At 45.7% G+C, this 27,966-nt stretch overlaps 1 protein-coding gene across 4 annotated transcripts in view; it reads left to right on the top strand.

Moving 5' to 3' along the window:
• RAI2 (retinoic acid induced 2) overlaps positions 1-18,522 on the top strand; it is a 43,868-nt gene extending 25,346 nt beyond the window's left edge. For 3 of the 4 annotated variants that reach the window (XM_063182921.1, XM_063182898.1, XM_063182915.1), the window contains exon 2: positions 16,335-18,522. In XM_063182921.1, coding sequence (XP_063038991.1) covers positions 16,440-18,110 — 1,671 coding nt within the window. In that variant the 5' untranslated portion in view covers positions 16,335-16,439 and the 3' untranslated portion in view covers positions 18,111-18,522. Of the gene's footprint in view, positions 1-11,213; positions 11,401-16,334 lie in introns of those variants that run through there. The other variant, XM_063182907.1, reaches the window with a different exon arrangement.
• Positions 18,523-27,966: the final 9,444 nt, after the last annotated feature.

The following is a 27,966-nucleotide window of genomic DNA, read 5'->3' as shown; positions in this document are numbered from 1 at the left end:
TCCTCGCTGTGTTGGTGCTGTGGATATGGGCAGTAATTAGCTGAGGATCAGAGTGATGCAGCTGCTGTAACCTCATGTTTCTGTCACACCAGTACCCTGCTGAAGGATGGGTGGTTGTTTGGCTTTCTCTCATGGAGACCGTGGGGCAGGCTGGGGCTGGTGCTGAACTTCTCATCCCACTCTGGTGCAGTGTCAGGATCCTCTGGCTGCAGTTCAGCAGCAGCAGTGATGGTTCTCTCCCAGCCTGCCCTCCTCCCATGACCAGAAGAAATGGGAAAGAGGGGGAAGGCTTTTGTTCCTGCAGGATGCACCACTCCAGCAGCAGCCACAGGATGCAGAGTGGATGCTTTCTGCTTGCAGTCCTCCCTGTTTTGTGGCAGATGGGCTTCAGCTAAAATAAACCAGTATTCCATGAACCTTTGAAGTGCTCTTGTCTTCTGAGTCACTTCCCTGTCACTGACGGGCAGTGTGACGCTGAGGGATGTTGCCTTGCATCACACAGATGTGCTCAGCCATTCAGGCCACTCAGCCTCCCACTTCATTTCCTACGTGAGTGGCAGCTCTGCCTTTCCTGACCAACATCTTCCTTAGGGTATTTTCCATGACAGTGGAAAGCTAGGACCATTGGAAATGCACAGAGCCTGGTGCCACTTCTGGCCTCTGGACGTCCCTCCCTGCTTTCTCTCTTTGCAGATGTCCTGGTAGAAGGATCTGGGAGCAATGCCATCAAAACAGGTTTTCTTCTCTCCCATCTTGTGTGACATCCACTGTGCAGATAGAAGTGTGGCCTCTCAGGGCAAGCTGGCACACCAGCAAGGCTCCAAGTGAGCCAGACCACCAAAAATCAGGAATCACTTCATTATTCTTGCTACAATTAAAGAAAATCCTAATGTTGTAATGCTCTGGGTTTTCATTTCTCTACCTGAAATTTCCATTTACATGAAATAATTTGTGGTGAGTCCAGAAGTCCCCAAAAGTCTAAATGCCTTTTGAATGAAGTTGCCTATAGGTCTATTATCTTCTTGAATCAGTCCAAAGACTTTAATTTGATAATGTTGAGATCTTTACCCTCCAAACAATATAATTCTTTCAGTTTTAATTAAAGAACTTTTTTCCTTTGCACTAGACTGATTCTAAATGGGCTTCACTAAATCTTCTTAAGCTGTAAGTAGCAGTGACCCAGATAAACACTTTTAAAAATGCAACAACAGAAACTACAGTATGTTGCCTTTGTAAGACGCAGCAAGAGAAGGGCTAAAATAGTTCTATATTTACAAGGGTAACAAGTAGCATTATATCTTTAATAGCAGATTCATAGACCAGTTTAAATTTTTCATGTTGTTTGTACAAATCTGTATGAAATAAGTGTTGCTTAGTTTGGAGTCAGAAACTTAAAAGTCACAAAGAGGCCTATGAAAAAAAAATATTTTTTCCATTTGTGGATGACTTTTTGCATCGTAACAAGGCCTTTTAAAAAAAGAGGAGATAATTGTGTTTAAGAGTGTATCATAATGCAGCCACTCTGCCAGGACCATACAGGCAGCCAGGATAAGGTTGCATTTCTGTTTTCCTCAGTGCCTGGGTCTGCAGCTTCAGTGGCTTTTTGATGTAAGGTCTGGGCTCTAGCTCCAGCCAAACCCACCAGTGCACACCAGCACACAAACCAAGGTCTGGGGAAGACAGCTGTACTTCACTGGCTGTATCAAGGGTGTTGCCAAAGGGCTTTCTTCAATGTTATATGAGTAAGCCCTTTCTAGAGTCCTAAAAACTGGTTGATGAAATAAGGGGATGCTGCACCTTGTTCCAGATGCACATTTTGTGTGTCAGTGTGACAGATGCTGTCCAGGATGCTCTGGTACCAACTTCACGCTGCAGTTGGAGTGTGCTCCAGCTCCCTTGTCCAGATCTGACTGACTGTAAGCACTGCTGCTGCAGGAGCAAACATGACCAGAGCTTCTCCTGGGAACTACTGCCCAAGCCATGAACAGCATGGAGGGAGCTGGTGGAGCTCAGGAGAGTTCAGACTCAGCTCTGTGTGGTGGCAAGCGCCCTGTGCTGTGGCTGCTGAACAGGGAGAGCCAGGCGCCGGCAGGGCAGCCTGTGGGGTGTCCTCACACCCCACAACTTGGTAAAATGCAGAGCCTTTCCACCACTTTTGGTTTTGTGGGTTTTTTTAGACATTGGCCTCGGTTGTGTTTACACAAAGAAGAAATATGCACTATCGGGAAAAAATGGATAATAAATAACCTTTAATTAGCATTGAAGACACGCAGAGACCTAATCCCTCAGTGTCTGTTTAGACAGCTAAACCCAAACATGTGCTGGAGGCTGGGTCCTGGAGAAACCTTCACCCAGAGCAGGGGCTGAATTGTCCTTCATCATTGTAAGGACTGGGCAGAGTTTACTGGATGTTAATTGTACTGGGTGTTTTGGGATCTTCAAAGACCCACAGCTCTTCTTTAATTTATTTTTGGTAGCATTATGCTCTCCTGTTTACTCTGGTTAGCACTGAGCTGTAAAATTGCTATTGTCAGATAAAAAGTCAATGTATTTTATTGATTCCTCATGCTTTTGCAGCATTCTGGGGGAGCCTTTCCACTGGACATGGAGGATGCCTGGGGGTGGCGAGATGAGTGTGCGCTGGGATGCATTCACCATGGCAGCATTCCGTGTGAAGTGATGGGGGCTGGCACTGACTCACCAGTGAGGTCCATGCAAGGGCTGCCATCCCTGGAGATCACTGGAGTTAACCTGCACACAGTGTGTTCTGGAGAAGATTCAACCCTCCCAGTTGCATCAGCCAGCCATGGAGATGCAAGTTGGTTGTTGCAGCCTGACCTGGCCTCCCCATGGGGAGAGCTGTGGATGCTGAGTTCAGGGCAGTTCTGGTGCCTTCTTGCTGTGCTGTGGAGCACATCTTGACAGAGTTCATGTCACTATCCGTGCCCTGGTGGCCGCCCTCCAGTGCAGCCATGGCCCGTGGCTGTGTGCTTGGCTTCTTGAACCGTGACACTTTTCAGGAGGATTCAGCTGAGGTCATACAGGGTTTGTGCTCACTGGGGCACAGCTGTCTCCTCTGCTTTGTGCTGCCTAGATGTTTATCCAGCTCATCCGACAGTTTGGTGCGGGAGCGTGTCCTCTGCCAGGCAGTGCAAACAGTGCTTTGCCTTGGTTGCTGCCTTGGCTCTCAGGGCTTCTTCTTAACCCCTGTAGGGGTGCAGCTTGTTCCTGCTGTGCACCTTGTATTGCAGACACCTCTGGTTTCCCTCAGCCACCATCCTGGGCAAAGACAGGCCAGCAGCAGCCCCTGGGAGCACAATGGTCTGGCACACACTGCTTTGGTACCTCACAGACCCCCCATTCTGCGTGTGGGGTGCCCAGATGCAACAGCCCAGCTGGAGCCATGGAGCATCTTGGGCTAGTGTGGGACAGAGCCACATTTTCCATGCAGAGGACCTGAAAGGTGCAGCAGCTCTTCTGGTCAGCATCAGCTTCACCCCTTGAGCATGGGGCAAGTGCAGTGCCAGATGCTGACTGTGCCACTGAAAGGGATCAGGGAGAGCTTTTGCAGGTGGTATCTGCCCACCCCCTTTGCCAAAGGCAGGCTCTTCAATGAACATAGTTGTTTTCTTTAACACCCCACCAAGAGAATACAGAATATTTTGTACGTCTTGGGTGCTCTTGTTGCTTCTTTCTGCAAGGGTGTCATTCATAGCCAAGCTTGCTACCAGCATAAGTATTTGCCTGAGGCAAGAGGAGAATGTGCCATTTCTCAAAATTTACACAGGCTATAGGCAGTTTTTATTCCCTAAAGTTACTATATAATTTAAACTATTTCCTCCTTGTTTGCTGATCTCCCAGGCTCCGTTGTGCTTCTGTCAGGCACTTGGAGCTGCAGGAGCTGCAGTAGCTCAAGCCCTCAGTGCCCATCTCTGTTCCCTTGGCCATACCCAGTGCTCCCACAGAGACAGGGGAGGGGGTCACTCACCCTGGGGGTGGGTTAAGACCCTGGGGGTTGCTTAAGATCTGGCATTTGGGGACAGGGAGGGTTGGACAGGCACAGGTGGCACCCCAAGGCTATCCCCATTTCCAGGAGTATGTTTGGTGCTGGCCCTATCCTAGTGGGAATAGGCATTGGCATTGGTGCCACCTCATTGTATACCCAGGCTGAGGAAGGAGGACTTTGTGCATCACCTGTGACACTGATCCAGTGTGGGGTGGGTTAGTGGGAAGAGCTGGTGCCTTGGGGAAGAAGGACTCAAAATGGTCAAGCCGTTGGGAATAGCAGTGCTGTGGCACTCCCCACTCCATACAGTGCAAGAAAACTCTTAGCTCCAGCTACATGAAAAATGTATCAGGGAAATGTATCACTGCCTGAAACAATATACACAAAACACGATGAGAGACAAAAGTGCCCTCAGACCCCCTTGCTCAGAGCTGCTTCTCAAAAGGGCTTCTGTGGGGCTGACCTTCCCCCCAGCCTGCTCTTACGCTGCAGCTGTATTTGCATTAGTGCAGAAGAAAGGGGAAGCAGCCTCAGGCCCTGTCCTGCTGTTATTACAAGGATAAGGTAGGACATGGTACCGCCATGGAGGTTTTTATTTGTGTGTTATTTGTTTGACTTTCCTAAAGGGAGAGCCTGTGACTAGTATGTTCTTCCCTAATAGAGCATCACCTCACATTTTCATGGCAGTCAGTCTGCTCTGTCTGCTGAGGTGGCCTGAAGAATCGAGAAGATTGACAGCAAAAAAAATTACTTCAGAGCTGCAGCAGCCTGCTGGCAGGTCTGTTTGGAGTTTTTTCACTGTTAGTTTTATTCTTCTTTATTTTTTATTTCATTTTCTTTGTTGTTGGTGGTAAAGGAATGAAGCTACACAGTAACTTTCTTCCTCCATTGTCTACAGTTCATGTATACCAAAATTCAGTTCTTTGAAGATTGTGTGTGGAAATAATGCCAGGCTGCAGCCCTGTGTGCCCTTACATGCTGGAGTGCAGGACCTCTTACATCCAGAGCTTCATTGCCATAGAGTAACATCACCTCACCAGGAGAGCTGAGCCACAGTCATGCTGTGGACTGCATTGCTAGACTGCTTCCTGAGGCTGAGCTGAGCAGCCAAATATGAAATCTCCCAGTCAGATTTATTGGAGTGAGCTGGTGACATTCCCCAGAGGACGTGGGATCTATGGTGATGGATGACGCCGATCCATTAACGTAGTAGTCTCATCTGGGAGAGATGTAATTGTCGTTATGCATCCTGCAGTTTCCCTAAGTTTTTCTGAACACATAATAGCACACATTGCTGTGGAAATTACTGGTGAAAAATGCTGCAGTAAATATGTCAGGGGCTCTGTATCCTACAGCAGTGTGCTTCTCTTCTGGAACCATGCAGCAATCATTAGGGGAGGGGTAGGGGAGACGATAATAACAAAATTTGGTATAGTGCACTCATCATGATGTATGTTCTCTCCAAAGGTTTGATGGAAAAGTATGGGCAAGACTGACCTTGTTTCCTTTTGCAATAAGCATCTGCAAAATATGTTCATGTTGACTTGTTCACAGAATCAGGAAAATGCTATTTACTGCAATAGCAGTGCTGGTTTTACATCACTGGTTGCCCTGCTTGCATTTATACATATATGTATGTATATATGTATAAATGTAAATATATATATATATGTATATATGTAAATACAGCCCTTTTCCTCTGAGTAGTCTGAGTCTGAACCCCTGATGACAAAGAGCATTATTACTTTTTTTGGTGGTCTTGGAATACTTTGGAATAGTCTCACCTCCATGCATTGAGAGCAGTGTGTCGGTGAGAGCTCAGATACCAAAGCAGCTGGAGAAGACTTCGTTAATTGGCTACAACATCTTCATTAATAGAGCATCAAATTAGTACAATTCTGACAACATTAGGCTGACTAGAAGTGCTCTGGCAGCAGAGAAACATGATGAAGAGATAGGAGAAGGCACATTGGAGGAATGTGCCACAAGGAGTGGCCAGCAGCTGTTCTGAAAGGGAAGGCAGCCTGTGCCACCTTAGTGAGGGTGTGTGTGGATGTGTGCCCACTCATCCTCTTGAGTGGTTGCAGTGGCAACTGGAATCCAAGCTGAGGTCTGTGCTTTGTGCCAATCATGTGCCAGCATGACTGCTGCCCGTGGGACCTCACAGCCAAGTGGATGAAGGAAAAAGGCACAACAGAAGTGCTTGCTTGTATGCCTGTGCATGTGGGACATTTGTAGGCACTACAGGTAATGCAATTTATTTCAGTCTGTAATTGCAGAGACCTCAACAAATTAGAGAGATGGGCAATCACCAACCACATGAAGTTTAACAGGAGCAGGTGCCATATTCTGCACTTGGAACAGGGCAACCCTGGCTCTGTGCACAGACTGGGGAATGAGAGGCTGGAGAGCAGTGCCATGGAAAGGGCCCTGGGGGCCCTGGTTGATGCCAAGCTGAACATGAGCCAGCAGTGTCCTGGCAGCCAGGAGGGTCAGCTGTGCCTTGGGGGGCATCAGGCACAGCATGGCCAGCTGGGCAAGGGAGGGGATTATCGGGGTGTGTTCAAGAAGCATCTGGACAACACTGTCAGGCACATGGTGTGGCTTTTAGGGTGTTCTGTGCAGGGCCAGGAGCTGGACTCAGTGATTCTAAAGGGTCCTCTTGAGCTCAGTATATTTATGATTCTGTGATAACCTGGACTGGTTGACTGAGCAGTGGTAGCCTCAGTGGCACTGAAATGCAACATGACATATTTTCAGTATTTTCTGTTATTTGCATACTACTTGTAGTCACATCCATCTGTCATATTTCCCAGTTCAGTCTAGAAGCTTCTAGGAGGACAAAACTGGTCATTGTTGAGAGGTTTGGAGGTTTTCTTGTTACATCTATCAGTGCCACCATGCTGCATCTCATCTGGTGTTATTTTGAATTCAGTCAGAATTCATCTGACATCTTGGCATGGTGGAGAGAAGAGGTCAGTCCTCTTCCCCTCAAAGTCAAACCAGGAAACACCTGGTACAAATGCTGTGAGGAAAGCATGTGTAAAATTATGTGAGATCCAAAGAAAAAATGCTGCATTTTTAATCACATCACAGGAATCTTATATTTTTCTGTCTCTTATAAATAAAATTCTTGCAGTGGTTAAAAGTTTTGCATGAATGAAAATGAGGGCCTTTTTTTCTTGAAAGTTTTTTCCATCCATACAAGATAGGGTGGTGCATGAGTGCTTGAAATCTGCTGTGTACATACTTTCTGCTGAGGATTAGTGCCATTGTGTGGCTGATGAAATGTTGAGCTTGGCTTATAAAAGTGATGGGGAGGGAGAGAAGGAGAGTCAGTCTAATAAATCTGAAACTATGAGTGTAAACTTGATCTTGAAGTGGCAAGCTGATGGAGCATTTGGTTACTCATGCTAGTGGGGAAGGACAAAGCATTTAATAACCATATTTTGCACAGAGGGAGGGAAGATTCCTCTATCCTTTGGCTCCCTAGGCAGCAGTCCAATACTCCTGCACCTTTGTATCTGCCCGTGCTACCAAGTGAGACCCTGTCCCACAAGAGAAGACAAACTGAGTCTGCTGTTTATTGCCAGCTCTTCATCTCTACATCTTCTCATTTGCGACTGTATCTGTGTCATAAGAGCCACCAGATCCATGGGCAGCAGAAAGTGTTTATCCCTGTCAGCCCATGGTGGCAGGCTGTGTGGCACACACGTGTGTGGGGAATCACATGCATGTCCTTACTGTGTTCTCAGGCAAGAGCATTCATATGTCACCAGAAAGGATCTGTGAGCTGGAAGGTTCTGTTTTTCACTTGGTTTTGCTTTTCTTCTCATTATTTATTTTTTTAAGCCAGGCTATATAAGGACGATGAGAGGCTGTGTGAAAATGTGGCTTTCAGTTGATTTAAGATGAGTTACAGAAGTGTTGGAATTTGCTCTTCTAACCCCATGACTTTGTAATAAAGCTGAGGTTAACCCTATTCCGGCCCTGTCTGCACCAAGAGAAAGTGGTTTTTAACTGGAGCTGGCATGCTGTAAGGAATGGGTGGGAAAGGGTTTGCAGTGAGTCTGAAGGGCTGGGTGTGTTAGGGCAGGTGTGCTACTAGTGCACCTCACATCATTTACAGGGTTTGAGCTGGTGAGGCTTGTTTACTCCTCAAGGGGGTAGTCTGGTGAGCTTCACTTCTGTGGCTAGTTGGGAGACAGACAAAGGGGTCAAAACTAGGTTTGAATAAAAGGGAAAAGTCAGATGCTCTGCCTGCAAAAGTGGCATAGCAATTTAAGAACTGATTTTCAACTTGACCTCACTAAGCTGTTGGCTGAGACCTGTTAACACATCCATGGCAGGGTCCCTGTCCCTCTTACCAGGACTAAAAATGTCACATCAGCAAGAAGAGATGAGCAGTGGATGGCAGCCTTTGCCACACTGATGCTCATCTGATGCTGGAGAATATCAAATGAATGTGGTAAAAATATCTGTGCCTGGGATCAGTGGAGAGAGTCAGGACAAAACAGGGAGCCAAGTGTCTCAGAGCAGTGAACAAACCTCCACTGGGGAACCAATGAGGCTTTGAAGTCATTTCACTGATATCAAACTTGGAAATCCTTTGTAAGAACTGAGATGCTTTATGGGCTGTTTAATAAAGCACTTGACTGGGAAAGGAACAAATATTTTATTAGGCTGACACTGAGTGCTTTTTGTTTCAGGTTTTGGGGGAAGCAGGGATGGCAATTATGTTTAATTGGTATCCTTTTCCTCTTGTTATCATTGGTGTATTGATTGCTGGGAAAACAAAATGCGTGGGTTTAAAAATTTACTGTAAAGTAAGGGCTCTCTTGTTTGTTTTGTTTAGCTCTGTGTACTCAAACCAGCTCATTTTTCTTTGCTTTGCTGGCGAATATAATGTTTTGATTGAAAATGATACCAAATAATCAGATAAATGGGATATTTAATGACAAGAAAAATTCTTCAAAATATTTTTCCCATAGGAAAATCATGCACTTCACTTTTTGAGCCTAAAAATGCAATTCTTCCTATGATCCTACTACAAAAGTAAATACATGGGTGCACAGCACGCAATAAAGCCATGGAGGTTAAGGTATAGTAAATCTCAGGAACTCTGATGCAAGACAGATCCCCAGAGTAAGTTCAGTTTTTCCCTCATATAGTTTTAATTTAGACATTCTTAGATGTGCAATCCACTGACAGTTTCCCTTCCCTGTGGGAAGCTGACCTCCTGTATGAGAAGAAAGCCTGTTAGATGAGAGTAGAGCAGTGATACTGAGGAAAGTCTTTGTCACTGTGTCCCACAAGATCCTCACAGACACACAGCTGATGCAGGGGCTGGAGGAGCAGGCAGTGGACTGGAAACTGGCAGAACAGGCCCAGCAGCACAAAGTCCAGTTGGGCTGGGTGATTATGGCTGCACTGCAGAGGTCAGTGCTGGGTCCCACCCTGCTCAGCCTCCTCATTCATGCTCTGGATGATGGGCACAGTGTGCCTGCGGAAGTGTGCAGATTACACTAAACTGGCAGGAGTGGCTGATACATCAGAGGGTTGTGCTGCCATCCAGAGGGACATCAAGTGGGAGAATTGGGCTCACAGGAGCCTCATGAAGTTTGCCAAAGAGAAGTGCAAAGCTCTGCACCTGGGGAAAAGCATCAGTACATGCCAGGGGCCAGCCACCCGGAAAGCAGCTCAGCAAGAAAGGACCTGGGTGTCCTGGTGGACACCAAGTTGACCACGAGCCACAAAAATGATGGGCTGGAGCGTCTCTGCTGGAGGAAGTTTGGTTTTTGGGAAGGTACTGGTGAGAAGACAGTCCCCCAGGGCTGTGTAGGCAGCACCTTCCCATGGGAGGTGCTCAGGGCTGGGTACTGACACATCTGTCCCAGCACAGTGCTGCAGCTGCTCATGTCCCCATGCCAAGGGACTGCCTCATGCTTTGAAGGAGACATCTGCACACAGCCTGCTGTATAGGGGGAAAGCTGATTTAAACAGGTACTTCTGCAGTCACAAAAACAGCAACTTGTCTTCCCAGTTTGAGCAGAAATTGGGAGCACAAAAGCTGCACGGAGTGAGAAGCCCCAGCTGGGTTGAAGGGACATCACTTAACATGTGACTCAGCAGTAATTATGGCTGGCAAATTTATATTTGTCCTCCACATGTCAGATTTAATACAGCTGATATCCATGCACTGTCTCCACCTCAGAGTGTGTGTTCAGCTCATTGGAAGCTAAGCAAGTTGATGCTGTGCAGGTGTTTGTGTAAAATACCAAGGATAAAAAATAAACTGTGACTGTAAAGATTTTATTTTCAGAAACTTGGTGAAAGGTTCCTCCAAGCATGATGGTTCAGAGACCCCAGGAACAGGCCTATGCTGCAGATATGAGAAATATTGAAGATTTGGGAATAGCAAGATCAATCTGTAATAATTTCAAAGTAGCCTTGTTTTTATAGTCCTGACTTACATGTAATAGTGTATATGGTGTAAGCAGTGGTCCTTTTGGAAGCAGAGCCCATCAGTTAAGTGTTACAACCAGTTAGTGAAATAGTTTTTGAATGGAGCCAAAGAAAAAGGGAAAAGACAACCAGGAGTACAGCAGCAAGTGCCATCTCCCTTATGCTTAGGGTATGTCACAGTTTCCAGTGCAAATGTGGGGGTTTTGTGAGGCTTTCAAATTGGGTATAAAAATTCAGTACAGGTTGAAATGTGTTCTATTCCTCCCACAGCGCTTACTGTCTGTCTTGTATATATTGCCCTTGGGAGTGAAGGTACTGGTTTCAGGCCCATGATAGGATTTTTTTTTTTCAATTGCTCTGATTTGTTTTTAAACGAGAAAAAAGTGAGTTCACTTCTCCCTGGAATGGATTGCTAACTACAAATTGTTGACAACAGCAATATAGTTAGCAAATCTATGACTCTAACGTGCTCTTTGCAGGCAATTAGCCTGTGCAATAGGCAGACAGCCATGGTATTTATTCAACTGAACTATTTAAAAGACCAAAGTACCATCAGCTAGTCAGGCTGCTGCATTTGAGAGTGATCATGCTGTGTGCTGAAGCAGTGTATACATATTGTCCATGTCCCATCTATAACATGCCATTTTGCACTGCTGTAATGATTTAATTTCTCTCTTGTTTCCCTAGGGCTTAACAGCTTGGATGGGAGCCTTGACACACATAGCTTTGCTTCTTGAAAGGATCCACAAATGCAGCAGTGCACAGTAAACCTGTTGCATTATTTGCTTTGGAGCATTATTTCTCTAGCATCTTTTGAAGTTGTCTGATGAGGTGCTTATTTTAACTGCTCCTTGGCAGCATTCAGCTTACCCTCCACGGTGTACCTTCCACAGAGTAAGAAGTACCATGAGGCAGTGCATACGTGCATGGTGAGCAAGAGATGTGCAGTGGGATGGGCAGCAAAGGCTGTGGGTGGAACTTCCATACTGGCAGTGATACCCTGGTGTAGTCCTCCCTTCTCTCTCTGGCTGGTGCCAGAGTGAATCCTGCCCAGAGTGAATCCTGCCCATTTTTCCAATGCCTTTCTCTCCTTGCCCTCAATTGATTTTGAATGGTACCTCCTAAATCCCAACAGGGAGTTACTTGTTGGGTGTTTGAGTCAAGGGACTGAGGTGGAAGAGAGCAGAGCTAAACTGTGATGTTCCCTTGGTACCTCTTAGAGGAGACAGAGAACTGCATGCCCGGTGATTCCCTTTTTGTGATGACCAAGCAGTGGTCATTGAGCCCTTTTTCAGAGGCAGCGGGACTCTGTTTGGGGTCCAGCTGTGAGCTGGCAAGAGGATGAAGGCCAGCTCTCCTTAAAAAATACCCTGTGGGTCTCCTCTGCTCTGCCTGCCCCATACCTTGGAGGTGTTCACCATCAGCCCATCTGCTGGCAGAAGGGGGACAGGCCCCACTGGCCTTATGGTGCCTGTGTACCCAGCTGACGTGTGTGGTGTAACAAAAACAGCACCACACATGGTGCAGCACAGTGGGGAAGGCAAGCTCACTACTATCTGTGAGCTGATTACTCCTTTGCTCTTTGATGCTTGAGGATTACACTACTAAAAGCATGCACAGGGTAGCCAGGATTCTCAGTGCCAGGTGCCTGAATGAATAGGTGAATCAGAGGGAAATGTGAGGGGCAAACATTGCTGAATCATGTATGGGTTCCACATGTGGGAGACCCCACCTGTGTGTTACTTGTGTAGTAATCGTTCCTTGTATTTGGTATTTGAAAGCTCACTTTATTCAAATATGTTTTTTTCTATTCTAGCAACAAAACACCAATAATACTATGGTAAAGCCTTTGTATATGGCTGAAACTAGAGACCAAAATTTGTAGCATGGAAGATGACTTGTAGTTGGTTGGATCGGTGACATCAAGCAGCGAATTTTGGGAAAACACTGAAGTCCATATCCAACCACAATTTTGTCCCCAAGCAGCTCTATTAAGTCAAGATTTTAAATTTTCTGTTTGTTACTGTGTTTGTACTCAAGGGAAGCCCTATTTTCCCAGGAGATACTGAGCTAAGCATCCCACAAAGGGTGCATCTAATCCTTTCCCATGGTGTGCACAGTATAATTTGAGTTCTGTGTAGACACAAGGCACAAGCCATGGTACAGAAGAGCAGGCAGAGCACAGGGAGAGCTGTGCTGCAGCCCCACAGGAAGGCACACAGCAGCCCTGAGAAAAGTCTTGCACAGCCATCAGCAGGAGATAAAAAAAAAATAATCTAGAGTTATCACTACCCTTCCAAAGCATTTGTGTATAGCTAAGATACCATTTCCTGTACAGTCACACACATCATTGCCTAGTGCCATGAACTTGGCTCTTATCAGCACCCTGATGGGAAAGCTCGGGTTATTTACAGTAGGGCTTGTCCCAGTGTTCCAAGCTTCTTCTCAGTTAAAACAAACAGCAAATTAAATATAAAATAGATAAGTAGGGAAAGTGAAATTGATTGTCCAGGACTGAGGTATGATAAGCAGAGGAAAGGCATTAAGGCATTTCCTCTAGATTACATTACCTTCTTTTATGTATATTAGATACATGAAACTTATTTTAAAAACTGGATAACTGAATAATTTATGTGTAGTGAAGCAGCAATTTTAAAAGACCCAAAAAGTTCCCAAACCCCAGCTTCAGGTTGATTTTTTATTACAGAAGTATAGTATAGCTATCACTGTTAGTACCAATACTGAAAATTTGCTTTTGTTTCAGTCACTTACCATGAGGATTTGGGGTTTTGTATGGTGTACACTGTGTACATAGTATATAAAAAAGGAGTCCAGCAACTATAAAACACCTTTGGACAACTTCAGACTGTCTCTTGATCTCAGATCTTCAAAGTTTCCTCATTTGAGGCTTGGGGACTTGGATCCTTTTCTCTCTGCCTGTTTACTGACCTTGATAAAAGATTTTTAGTCTAACACGTGTTTAGCAGCCCTGGGATTCCCTCCCAAATGAAACTAAAAATAGCTTTACAGGGAGCAGGATCAAGTTGTGCTGGACTCCACTGTACCTGACAGCCAGCTACTGCCGAATTGCAGGCTGTGGGCAGGATCAGGAAATATTTTTAAGTAGGTATATATATTTTTATATATGTTAATTTTTTTCTGTAGTGATGACATGCTCTAGAAGCAGGTGTACTAGAAGTACAAAAAAAAAAAAAGGTACACTTCTGATAGGAAAAGTGAGGGGGGGGAAAACCCACCCCAAACCCATAAACCTAGGTCAAGGGCTGCACCTCACCTTTCTTGTGTCCTTCCCCTCACAGAGAGGGGCTTTCTCAGAGGCAGTGACCTGGCTCCCAAAAATTTATATTTACAGATCCCAGGCACATACAGGATTCAGTGTGGAAAACAATATTTGACTGTGCTTTGAAAACAACCAGCCAAGCTTACAGGCTTTTCTCCATGGTTTCTGAGGGTGATAGATGAGCTCTTCTTCCCCTCATCTCAGTATTTCCTCTGCCTCCAGCCCTGTCGCCTTTTAAAGCAGCAATGGGGGAATTTTATTATGTCTTATACTTTCATCTTCAGTGATGATCTGTCTCTTTCTCCATGGGTCCCTACAGCATGCTAATCCCTCAAGTCTCTTACACAGCATAATTTTCATCTTAATTTTTCTGTTTCTCAGTGTTTAATAGTTTTGCCAGGGGAACAGGGGGTCATTTCCTGTCCCCACCAGATCATTAATTCTCTATGAAAACACCACAATCTCACACTCCTCAAGCAAACAGAAACCTTGGGAAGAGGCAATGTCATGTGCAGAACACTCAGCTGTGCTGCAGCAGCTGGAGGAGCAAAGATGCTGGTGTGCACTGCAGACACCAAAATGGTCATTTGAAAAACAGGGAGGGAGATTATGTAAGAGCAGAGAAAATGGCTTTTTAATTCCGTAACAGAAGTGACGATGTCTGTTTTTTTTGAGCTTAATCTGCTGAGCTGTCTCCTCAGTCTTTATTTTTATAAACAATCACTTTTCTTTTTTTTTTTTTCCCAAAACAACACTGGCCAATGGTTTTCTTATTGATACTTGTCACTTTCTGAATAAGAAATTTGATTTTTGCTCCTGTTTTCAGTGCTTGGGTATCTCTACCTTCCTGTAATCTGTCTCAGCCTGGAAAAAAGGAAACAAACAAACAAAAAAAACCCCAGCCCTATATTTGTGAATATTTTCTGCAGAACATTTCATGAGATGGGAAAACTCCAGAATTATTCTCCTTAAGCCAGCAACAGGAGGGGAAAATAAATGACTCATGTGTTTACTTTTAAAAATCTTTTTTAAGAACTCGGATGTGCCTGATAAATTATTAGCATTTCACCCAACCAGCCTCTGCTATCAACTCCTGGCATTTCTGTAGGTAGTCCTGTACTTGCTCTAGTATCTCACTGCCAAATCCAAGGACTCAAAGATCCCAGGAGAGATTTAGTATATTTCCCACTCCCTTGTCTTGGACATTTTTAAGCCTCTCTTTGTGGGTTTTTGGTTTTTTTCCCCTTTTCCTTGACTTCTTTGCAGGTTTGTTGGTCTTACAAACATCAGTGCCAGCAAACAACTTCTGTAAGCACCAGAACCAGGGAGTTCTTTACGTGCTCTTAGGCACATCCCCAGGCTGGGACCCTTCACCCAGACAATTTCAGTTTCAGATGGGGCTGCCCTCCCTGGCATCCCAGTACCGGTGTGCCTGCAGGACATGGGGAAGTGCCTTCCTCCCATATCCTGGGTACCAGGCAGCGGTGATGGCACATCATTTCCTCACAGGGAGCAGGATTCAGCTGTGTGCTGGTGAAAAATGTACATTTGGGGTGTGCTGGTGCTTCCCCATGGTAACAGAGTTGAAACTGGACAAGTTTCCATGGTGATTATTACTACGGCAGGATTCTCTTCACACTTCAGGAGAGGCACGGGCAGCACCAGGCAAAGCAGCCAGGCATCAGCCAAAGTCTGCTGGCAGCAGCTCACAGGGCACAAATTCTTTATCCTTCCCAATAAATGGATGCATAGTGCCATTAATTTTCTGATTTTTTGGGATATTTTTCCCCAAGGCAGGGAAGTTTTGATCTTTAGGGGAAACAGGCTGCATATTACACCACAATCATGAACAGAAACCATCCCTGCCCTTTTTTAATTGCCATTTGCTTGGTTGATATAAAGAGTTGGGCTGTCAAACTGGATTTTAAGTTGTTTTCATTTTTTTTTTACCCCCCAACTCTAATGAATCAGGTGCCTGGTTCACATTGCTGTCTATGTCTAGCTCTGTGGCAGGGTAAACACTGAATTTTGGTTGGTTTTGCTTTGCCATTTCATGGCTCCTTTCTGATCCTGCACTCAGCATTTTCAGGAGGAAAAAGGGACAAGTATTAAAGGGGAATGAAGTACCCTTCACGAATAGTTGAATATTTCTTGGCTGCAATATTTTTAGAAATGTTTGTTTTGAGGCTTGAGTTAAAACAACATGCTGTCACTCAACTCTGATGTGCATTGTCATTATGTGAGGCTGTGTTTAAAAATGTGGAATGGGCATCCTGAGTCCTTGTTTCAGGCTGTACTGAGAGGGTTTTTTGGCTGCAGGCAGTCCTTAAGGCCATGTTTATGGCTAAATATAAGTTCCTCAAAATGTTTCGCACAACACTCAGGGCTGTATGTATATCCCGCATCTCTGTATGTATAGTGCACTGTATTATGGAGTCGTTGGCTCGAAGTGTGGAAAGGTTTAATGGCTTTTCTTTGGTGACGGGGTTTTTAAAGGCAATTGCAAATATTATTTTAGGGAAGAGATTTATGTGGTGCCTAAAATATGCTTCTGGCTTGCAGGCCAAATTATGTTGGTGCTGATGCTCCTGGCAGCGCGGAGCCGCCGCGGGTCCCAGTGACAGCGATGTAGAGGTGGTGCTGGCGGAGCCCAGGAAGCCCTGCGACATGGAGGAGCTGTACAAGGATGCCCCCAACCTGCCTATGGATGTCACCAACTCACCCTCGGCGATGGCCAACAACAAGCTGGAGAATGGTGTGGCTCAGCTGATCACAGCAGAGGCTTGGAACATCAACTCGGCCGACCTGATGAAGAAAGCCCTTTCCCCGCTGGTGACAGTCCCTGCGCCCTCCATCCTGACGCCGCCTGCCGAGTCGCAGAGCGGGGTGGCCCTGAAGGTGGCGGCCACCGTGCTGCAGCCCATCTGCCTGGGGGACAGCCCCGTGGTCCTGCCCATCCACCTGCAGGTCGCCGGCAGCGCAGCCCCACAGATGCCAGCCACCAACGCTGCCACCCCCTACGTGATGACAACGCAGGGCCCGGTGCCGCTGCCCGTCCTCCTGGAGCAGCACGTCTTCCAGCACCTGAACTCGCCCCTGGTGCTGCCCCCGGGCGCCGCCTGCCCCGCCAGCCCCCTGCACGCCGGCCTCTTCCCCGGCACCGCCACCCCCGTCGGGCAGCCCCAGCTCCTGGACCCCAAGCCCTCCGGCCAGGCGCAGGAGCCCGTCCTGCCCCCGGTCTTTCAGACCCCGGGATTCGCCGCCGTCCTTCAGGACCTGTTTCCCTCACAGGGCGCCCTGGGCTCAGCCCCCTGTCAGCCGCCCCCCGACTACTCCACCCTCCCACCGCAGGCCTTCAGCTCGCCCCTGTCCCCGCTGGTGCCCCCTGCTACGCTGCTGGTGCCCTACCCCGTCATCGTGCCCCTGCCCGTCCCCATCCCTATCCCCATCCCTGTCCCCATCCCTGTGCCCCACGGCGCCGAGGCCAAGGCGGCCCCTGACCCACCCAAGCCTCCACTCTTCACCCCCCACTCCTGCAAGGGCACCCAGACACCCCTGGAGAAGGAGGAGACGAAGCCATTCGAGCTCCTCCACCCACGGGAGTTTCCCCAGCTGAGCCGTCACACTGTCATCAAGATGGGCGGTGAGAACGAGGCCTTGGACCTCTCCATGAAAGGGCCGCCCGCGCTTCGGGCCAGCGAGGCGGTGCCGCCGCCTCCGCCGCCGCCCGAGGACGGAGCTCTGGACCTGTCCCTCGCCTCCTGTCGCAAGCCGGGGGGGCCGCACGGGGAGGCGGCCGGCTCCAGCCCCGCCACCACCGCCGAGGTCGGTGCCCACCCCGCCCCGGACAAGCTTCCCGGGCCGGCCGCCCCCTTCGGCCCCTGCAAGCCCCCGGAGGCGGCGGGCAAGGCGGAGGGCAGGGCCGCGGGCGGCGGCGCGGCCGAGCTGCTGCGGCAGCCGCAGAAGTGGCTGGTGGAGCAGGCGGGCAGGGCGGGCTGCGAGCCCAAGGCCGGCAACAACATCGAGATCGTCAGCACCTCGCAGACAGCCAAAGTCATCGTCTCCGTCAAGGATGCCGTGCCCACCATCTTCTGCGGCAAGATCAAGGGCCTGTCGGGCGTCTCCACCAAAAACTTTTCCTTCAAAAGGGACCTGCCCCAGGACTCGGTGCTGCAGTGCTACGATGTGAAGAGCCCGCCCGAGCCCCGGGACAGCGCCGAGGCCCTCAGGAAACCCGTCAAAAACAGGAGCGTAAAGCTAAAGAAAATGAACTCGCCGGAGATACATATTCTTCCAATCAAGAAGCAACGGCTGGCTGCCTTTTTTCCAAGAAAGTAAATTATGGGTTTTTAGAATTTTAAGATTATTATGAGAAGAAGAAGAAAAAGTAATAAAAAAGATGCACTCGGTTTTAAACTCATTTAAAACTTTAAACTATCTTTGTAAGTTATTTTTGGGGGAAGAGGGAGAGGATTGGACGTAGAGGCCCTATAAGCTTGGTTGGTTTGGTTTTTTCTTTTGTTTTTGGTTTTGGTTTTTTTTTTTTTTGTTACCAAATTTTGACTTTTCATGGGAAACTGAATAAAAAGCAACCTATTTTTCAAGCAGATTGCACATTTTGCAGCTTTAATGGAGTAATGGATGAGTCAGAGGGGTAAGAGCTATTTTCACTGCCATAAAGTGCTTTGATGATGTAACTCTTCATAACAGTCGGAATGGAAATTTCAAAATAAATGTTTGTACGTGCTAATTGGTTGCGGCATTCTTTTCTCATTTCCGAATCGCTTTCAGTCTATAAAGAAGGTCGTACAAAATGTCTGTAAGCTGTAAAGCGCCACAACTGACTTGCAATGAGCCTAAAATGTTAAAAAAAAATATCAGGCTAAGAAAAATTATCTTGTCCTGCAGCAGTGTGGAAGAGCATGTCACAACAGCTGCTAACGATGCACCCAGTGAGCTGCCAGAGGAGTGAGAGAGTGCTACAGCCTGGTGCACACCTAAGACAGGTTCACTGTGAGACACCCATAGCAAACCATCTTAAATAATGTTTTCAGTAATTTAAAATAGAAAAGCCTAAAAGTCAAGGGAATTCGGTTGCCAGGGGGCAGGAGGGGAAAAAAGAATCACATAGTTTTTCCATGCCTGACTACAGCTATATGGAAAAATTGTTTACTGTTAGTTTTCAATGTTTCTTTGATGGCTGAAATCAATGCACGTGAAAGAGCAGGGCTGTGTAACTTTTATCTCTCAGCAGTGTACAAAGCCACCCACATCAATGCAGAAATGTGAATGTACAATTAAAATAAAGTTCTGCTAGGTTACAGCTCTGCACTTGTCTGTGGAAATGGGCTGGAGGTGAATTATTGTCTGTCAGCTTCAGAGTTCACACAGCTCACTGGCAAAACCAGATCCTGATGGAAGGACAAATGTGAGAGCAGGAGGACAGTTTTTGGGGGCACTGCGTTTTTTGTGGCTATACCTGTAGAAAACTTTTGTTACAATTTCAAATTACATCTTCCTGGCAGGGGACCAGGACTATCTAAGTAAAAAAAGCCATTGTAAAGCCATCAGCTGGATGGTGTCACACACTAACTGTGCCTGCCTTTGCCTAGCTGCCACCAGCCTATTTCTAAGACTCCTCTTGGACAGCTTTGGGAAGGTTTTTGCAGTTGTTCACTCAATGAGAAGTTGCTCAAAGGAGCAGCTTCAGTGTCTCAAGTCTACCCACACCCATAGGCACCAGTGTCATGCCTAAATCTGCTGCAAGTTTTGATAGCAGCAGACACCAGTTCTGGAAAATGAATCTGCACTATGGGGTTAGGAAGGGCATTATGGTTCTTTCTTATGTTTCCTTGGCTGAAGGATCACTTGCTTAATACAGAAATGGAAGACTTTCACATAGGCATAGCATCAGTTCTGTCAAACTCTTGCTTTTTAAGTATTTTAAAGCCTTTTATTTTTCCCTGAGGTGGCAGGACTGACAATGTTCAGAAGAGCGTAAAGTGTTGATGGATTCATTAATGTTTAGTCATCTGACTGTATTTTTTTTAAATATCTTTTTTTTTTCCTAATTGAAAATACTCAGCTACTTTGTTTTTCTCCTTCCAAGAAGCTGCTAATGAAATATGTCATCTGCTTATTGCAGTGCAGAGGCTGAGGATTTCAATGTCCCTTGGGATGGGCATCCCAGTTGTCACTGTCTGCTTCTATTTCAGCCTGCCCATTCTAGAGTGTCAAAAAACCTTCTGATAATGTGAATTTTCCTCAGGGCTATACCACAGTAAAATAAGGCGGTCACTGAATTGGCTGCTGTCATTTTTATTTTGCAGTTGACAGAAGCAAGTTCAAAAGAAATTTCATTTATTTTCTTACAAGAAGTGTTTCACACTGGTGGTGGCATCTGCTGCACCAACTCCCCAATCCTTGCTGTCCTTGTGTGAGTCACTCCCCACAGCATCCTCAGCAGGCAGAGAGGGCATCCACCCACTGCTGCCCTCCTGCTGGCCACAGGATAGCTGGGACAGGCAGAGCTCGGTGGTGGCACTGGCTGCAGGTGCTCAGCTTTTCCCTCCTCTCCTTCAGAGGCATTTACTGGGAGCATCAACCTCCCAGCCCACTCTGCACACAGAGAGGTCTGGTTTAACTGAATTTGACCACAGGCTCCAGAAACCCTGACAACAAATTAGGCTAAATCAGCTTTATGACATTATAAACCCATACAAGCGCTGTCGAAACACCCAATGCCTGGGGACAACAAATTGAGTTTAAAGCCAACTGGTGCCGGTTGTAACAGTAGACCAGACCAGCAGCCATGTGGCTGCATCTTGCTCCTTGGAGGAGTAACTGCAACCTTTTCCTTCTGAAGCGGGGCTGAGGAAAACCAGAGCAGGCTCCAATTATCCCAACATCCCTCTCTGCCACCCCAGAGCAGGCTCCCTGACTTTACAGGGCCAGGATGGGCAGGCTCCCTGGCACTGCTCCCTGGCATTGCTGGTTGCCACCAAGATCCCCAGAGCCTGTGACACAGGCTGGAGCCACTCCTCTAGAAATGGATAAGCAGAGCAGAAGGGGCTCACCCACTCCACTGCCTGGCTTTTCCATTGCTCAAACTGCAGGGGGAATATTCTCAATGGCATCTTCCCAGGAAAGCTTAGGAGAGCTGGCACCCCTTACCCTGCTGCCATTTCATGCAACCCCAGGCTTCAAGGCTGTGCCATGGGAAGAGGAGCCCCACACTGGCACCTCTCCTGCTGCTGAACTCTGTTGGGCAAATGATGCTCAGTAGGGACCACTTGCCTTCCACCACCCTCGGGTGGGAAGCTCAAGTCTTACATCCCATCAGCACGGGGGAGAAGTGGCCATAGAACAAAGTACTTAATTACACCAAGATTGAGCACTTTCACGTCCTCCTCCTCGCCTCTAGCAGCAATTACAGATTTTGTATATTGGGTCATTAATTTTCTACAGGGCTACATTTTAACTGCTGCTGAAACTTCTGTATGAGGAGAAAGACATAGAGCTGCACTCATGATATATGGAGCTTCCATTTCTGGTGGCTGTTAATGGAGACATTAATACCTCTAGTGAAGTTGAAGGGAAAGTCATTAAGCTGTAATGGTAAGAGGAAGACATTTTACAGTGATGAGTGTATGCAAGAGGTAAAAGAGGGAGAGAAGAGCCGTGCCCTCGGGGGCACCCCTTGTTGGCTCCAGTCTCCATGTGACTTGGGGTGTGGGGTGTTATTAGGGAGTGAGTGAGAGGGTAGAAGATTGCAGGGTCCTGTTACCTTTCCCTCTGCTCTTTCCCCCCTGTCAGGCAGGGGCTTTGCAGGAATCCAGAAACTGAATCCAAGGCTGGCAGAAGGGCTGCACATCTCAGATGAAGGCCATGGGACAGGGCAGCCTTGGGGGCAGGAGTGCTCAGATGAAGCAGCTTTCCTACACAGGGACAGCCTTTCCCCAGTGCTGCCTGAAACACAGCTTCAGGACCAGGGGTGCACACCTAAGGCTTCCACACATGGAGTTAGCTGTTAGCAAAATAAATTAATCCAAAAGAAGAATGAGCAGCTTCTCAAACAGGGAGCTTACCTGGACTGGGCAGTTTCTAGGCTGGGAGGACACCAAACAGTCAGGTAAGGCACAGACAACTGTAAGTGCAAGGAAAAGGTGGAAAGAGGGAGAGGAAAGCAGGCAATGGAAGCTGAGAGAAGACCCAAGCCTGTTAGTACTGCACCTTTATTGAAGTTAGCAAGCTGCCAGACAGAGAATGAAAGGAAGGAGCAAAACGATGGCCTTTGGCTGTGAGCTGCTGACAGAGAGAGAAAAGAGGGTGTCAGCTTCACAGACACAGCTCAGGCCACTGGGTGAGAGCAGGGAGAAAGGCAGGCACTGAGCCCAGAGAGGGCAATGTTGGGCTGAAGGCAGCCAAAAAGTGACGGCTGGGGGAGACCATGTATCAAACCACACATGCTGAACACACAAGGCAGTGCAAGCTCCTGCTCCTCCTGCCCTGACAGCAGGGGACAAGGGGCAGCAAAACCATCCCAGCAGAAATGTGAAGGGAAGCAGAAGAGCAAAGGTAGCTGGTTTTGCCTTTCCCATGCCTGAGGGAACGTGTGTGACCTAAATTTTCCTACCACCCACATTCCTATCTGCTATAAAAGTGATATGCCACGATGTCTCACGATCACTGCTCACTTTTTAAACCACTTCTCCCCATTTTCTGCTCAGGCCTCCCAGAGCACTGGGATGATTTCATGACCTTGCACATCTCTGCAGAGGTTTGACCCATAGGGGCTCAAGAATCAGCTTCACATGCACATGAAAGGTTTCAGGGGAAACTGAAAGGGAATGAATCAGAGAAGTCTGTGCCCCTTCACTTGCACAGAGGCAACTTGGGACTGTGATCTGACAACAGTAAGTGACTTGTTAACAGTTCTCATGAAGAATATTAGACAATGAAAACAGCATAAAACAACATTGCATAATATCCTGGTGCCAGATGTTTTAGTTTGTTTTTGTGCTCAAGTTTATAAAAACATGTTGAAGGGCTCAGTCAAGGACCTTGTTTTCCTCTGGGGTCTGTTCTTGCCTTCCCAAAGGCAGACAGCCTGACACAGTGACATTAATAATGTTAATTTGTGCAATTTGCTTTTTTCACTCACCTTTCACTTTTTTTTCCCCAATGCTTCCTCCTCCTCCTATTTAAAGTTGTATTTCTCTTAGACTATACTACATATCCCTAATGCTGAAGTTTTCAATTCACAGTACTCTGGGGCAGTCTGACACACACAAGCAAATCCCCTAATTTTAGTGTGGAAAGCCTATTTTCCACAGTTGTTAAAATCATGGTATTGCAATCCTGTTAGGAAAATCTGTTTTGTTGTTGAACCATCTGAAACATTTTTTCATGTTTGAGTAAAAATATTACTAATCACTAAAATATTTAGTACTGCTTTGTGCCCATATACCCCAAGCTCTCTTAGAATAATACCATAACATCTCAGTACTGAAATTATTAGGATTGCTCCAAGCTAAGATATGAAAATTAAAAGAGCAAACAGTGGAGTACAATCTAATCAAGTATCTGGAAGGAAGGACTATTTCTACTTTGTTCCAAGTGGAACATCATTTCTTCACTGTTTGGAAGTGTGTTTCCAGTGAAACGCTGGTAACAGACATTGCATCCCTGCATCACCCTGTGTCCCCCCCCTTGCTCCTGGGATTACTAATGTTCCTTAGGCCACAGCTGTTTCAAAACTGTCACATTTTTTGCATTGCTTCAATGTCATCCTTCCCACCACATCCTCATCAACAGAGTTCCCATCTTTCTTTGCTTAGGAACAAAGGCAATTATTTGTCCCAGACTGGCATCTCACAGACCAAGGACAGGCCACTGGACACAAAACAAGGAGGTGCTTCTTTGTGGAGCTTTTGTACCCAAAGGAAACCCCTAGAAGTGCCGCCAATAAGCATGGGAAAGCTATTGATTTTTGAGGTTTCTGATACACAAGTAATTTCTTGCTTGTGGAGGAAAAAAACCCCAAACCCAACCTTACCTGCATTCAAAGTTATAAAGGTAACAAGTAGATTGTTGATTTTTTTTTTTTTTAATGTTTCAAAATAAGTATTTTGAAAGTTGGTCCACAGAGCACAATCCAGTGTAAGAGAGCATGTACCTGCCCTTCAGAGACCCTCCACAGCTCAGCCATGATGGCACAAAGCCACCACACTCAATCTCACAACCCTACGATGCATATGCCACACTCACCTAGAACCACCTGTATTTGTGTACATGGGGATCAGAGTGGGGTTTAAAGACCCACAGAATATTTAAGTGCTTGCTGTCTGCTTTTTGCCACAGCATTCTGTGCAACAACAAAGATCTAAGAAAGCACAAATATTCTCTGTGGATAGAATTTTGGCTAGATATTCTGAATGACTGGATTTTAAAGCCAGACCTCCTGTGTGGTAGAACATGGCACCTGGCCAACATTGCTTGGTTACTGTAATGTGCACCTGAACATTTGCTTCTCAATGCCAATGTCTTCCAATGAAGGACTTGAGTAAGAGGGTTGTTCCAGCTTACTAGCAATGAAGAGAACTTTAGGTGGGGAATTAGGTCATGTGCTAAGCTGAAATGGGTATTGAGTCTCCCATGATAGAAACCAGCTAATAAAAGTAGTAGAGTCAAGAAGTCTCTTAAAGCAGATGTTGGTATTTGGTCAGATCACTCATACCCTCAACTCCCATGGACTACATTCAGAAAGAGTCTGGACAACTGTGATGTCAAGAAATGAAGTTACATTAAGTTAAACCCAAGCCTATGTTCCCAGGTTTTGGCCCCTCAACTGTTCTGGCTTTAAAAGAAGTCATACCAATAGTGAATTGTTAGCAGTATCTAAGAAACAATTTAAGGACAGAAAGTGCATGTCCCAAAAACTGGGTTGGGAATGACAAGGATTCATCCCTTGTTTTCAGATAAAAGCATGTCAAGATAAGACTTCACATCCTTGACATGGTTCAAAATGTTTATTCCTAACTTTCCCCTTAAAAAATCCCACCATAACACGAACAGTCAAAGACACAAGTCATCTGTGAATCTGAAACAGTTTATCTTGATATATCCACCTGGTTTTCTCCTTCCTAATTTTCCATTACTTCATTCTTCATGTATTTTCCTTCCTATGTTTATTGCAAGCAAACCCTATCACTCATCCCAGCCTTGCATTTCTGTTTTCTTTCAAAACATTTCAACTTTCCCCAACCTGTTCATTTCCTGTAGCCAAACACCACCCAGGCAATTACAATTAATATATTACAGTGAATGCAAAGATGTATGAAAGTAATATGCTCCCTTTTGCTGAGCTGCCCTCTTGAAAACAAATGAACAGCTGATAGCAGTCAGGTAAAAAAAAAAAAAAAAAACAAACTAAAAAACCACAAGACAAACAATAAAAACCCCACCACAAACAAAAAAAAAAAAAAAAAATCCACACCAACCAACCAAGAAACCCGCCCATTGTCCCATTACCCACTGAACCTAATAAATAATTATGTTCCAATGTAACAATTATTGGCAGTTATGTTCCACCTCACCCCTAAAGTACAAGCATAAACCAAGGTTAGACTAAATCTGAGCATTTATTTATTAATTTCTCCCTGCCCACAGTTTTGCTCATATAAGCACAGGGACTTAAAAAAGAAAAGCACTTTGTAGATCACACCTTAAGTAACACTGTGCAGGTGTGAGGCATCTGTTCATAACAGAGTAAGTACCATGCACATCCCCAGGCAAGGGCTGATACCAGTAGCAATCACTGGTACATCAGAGATAAAGCAAGCAAAAGCTGCAGGCTCCTTCCCTTACTTTTCATAACATTCAGGGTTAAAAAGCACATGGGAAGATCCTTCCCTCAAAAGAGTCTTCAATAAGAGGAAACATGTTCTGCAGCACTAGTTTGGAGATATGGAAGTTGTGGAAGAGTTCAGACCTGTTTGAAAACCTCACTCTTGGAAATCTAGACAGCATTAGCCCAATTGCTTGGGGAAACAGAGTGCCTCCATAACTACTAAAAAGAATTAAATATAAGAAAGGGAAAAAATCAGCAAAATCATGACCTCTTGCATTTGAACACCAGACTTTCTAAGGTGTACCACCATTCATTACGTTTTTTTCCCCAGACTTTCTAAGGTGTACCACCATTCATTACGTTTTTTTCCCACTGCCTTTCCAATTGCCTCAGCATCCGCCTGGAAGGGTAGATGAGTCTGTCTGTCCAGATCTGGACCTCAGAGCTGGGACAGCCAACACAGGGTAATGGCAATTGTCATGGTACTTTTGTGGCATATTCATTTTCTTCCAGCTGTCACAACTAGAAAGGAATTATTGGCAGAGAGGGTTTCTGCCAGCTTCAAGCTGTACATCTGTTCACGCTTGTCTGTTCAGACAACATGGGATGCAATCTCCCCTTCCCCTCGTGCTGGCATCTGTTTGCTTGTGCTGTTTGTCCTCAAAGGCCTTGGATTTCGGAAGCTGGAAACTGAATCTCTGTGGATGAAAATGCCTTTGTGTATTTTAAAAAGAAAAGAAGTAGAGATGTGCAGCCTTCGCTACCAGCACTAAACAATTCCCCTGCAGTTAATGAAAGCTGAAATAAAACTAGCAGTGGTCCATAAAGCTATGAGGAGAAACAGCTTGTGCAGGGCTCCTCAGCATGTACAGCAGGACTGGGAGATTCTGGAGCTGATAGAAGCTAATTCTGATTAAAATGGGACAAATTACAGCTTATCAAAATTATCTGCTACGACAGGGATGGATGATTATGTAAGTGAGGAATTTAAAAGCCCGCTGGATCACTGTAATGGCATATTTTAAGTACTCACAGGACTCCTGTCATCTACCACAGCCACAATAATGAGGATTTATTTAGAACAAACCATCAGAGAACAAAGCAGCAAAATACTTCACCATTAAATAACCCCCCAACCCTATCTCTGCAGTTTTCACACTAAAAATATATATAAAATGTTATGTATACAGTTGCAGACTCACAACACTGAGTTTACAACAGACTCTTCAGATTTTAACAAGTCTCAAAATGGCTCTGCATGACCTTTGAAACAACAGGAACACTGACAGTTGGGGAACACAATCCCAGGATTACGATCTAGTTAGGAAGCTTTACAGAGTGAAAGATTATAATCAAGTCTTGAAAAAAAAGCAGCAATCATTTCACCACTAAAATGGACATGAAATCAGCTTCTGCCTCCCTGCATCACTCTTAGGCAGTTCCAAATGAGCACTTTTTACTCACTCCCACGGTTTTACATGCAATAATGACAGAGAGGAGGAATAGATGACCTTTGAAATTGATCTTAAGGAGGTCTCTCTTTTTTTCTTTTTTCCTCTTTAAGCCAAGCCAGTGTAACTCTACACAGTCTCAACTTGGCAGAAAGAGCAACAAAAAGATGAGGACACTCATTACTTAGAAGGAGTTCACACCTCTTCATTCATTTTACTCTATTATGTAACTAGCTGGCCAATCAAAGAAAAAAAAATACTGTTATAATTCCCTTTTAAAATGTGTTTCTCTCCATGATCCTGCATTAAAATAGACAACATGCTATAACTAACAAAAGAAGACTGTGGAAAACTTGGACTCGCTGCTGAATGAGGAGGGGGACCTCATGACATAGAACATGGCTGAATTACTGAATACCAGCTTTGCCTCAGTGTACCCATATTTCAATTCTCTGAATTTCAGCTTAAATTAAAGGACAGACAAGCACAAAGAAACTTTTATCTGATCAGGTTAAAAGTTCAAGATTTTAATCATCCCCACCCAGGGCTCATTTTTCCTCTACAAAAATACTGGAGATACTCAAATTTCAAATTTTTGTATCATGTTCAGGGCTTACATAATCACATCCACAGACTCACATAAAACTGTCAGAGCTACAGAGATGGTTAACACCACTTTTTGCAAATCATATCCCTGACTGCAGAGGAAGAGCTTCTACCAACATAATGAGTAATGAGATGAACATCTTCGTGCCTGTGTCTACCGCCTGAAATAAAAAATGGTGTGTCTTTATCCAAAACAACAAAAAAGGGGAAGATGCTCCATCCTTCAAGCCAACACTGGTAACACGATATTGCTGTCTTTCACTGTCATTCCTACATATGTGTGAAA

Source organism: Melospiza melodia, chromosome 2, assembly GCF_035770615.1.
Source record: "Melospiza melodia melodia isolate bMelMel2 chromosome 2, bMelMel2.pri, whole genome shotgun sequence".
NCBI lineage: Eukaryota > Metazoa > Chordata > Aves > Passeriformes > Passerellidae > Melospiza > Melospiza melodia.
Note: the sequence above shows the minus strand (reverse complement) of the source record. Positions and strands in the feature narration are given on the sequence as shown.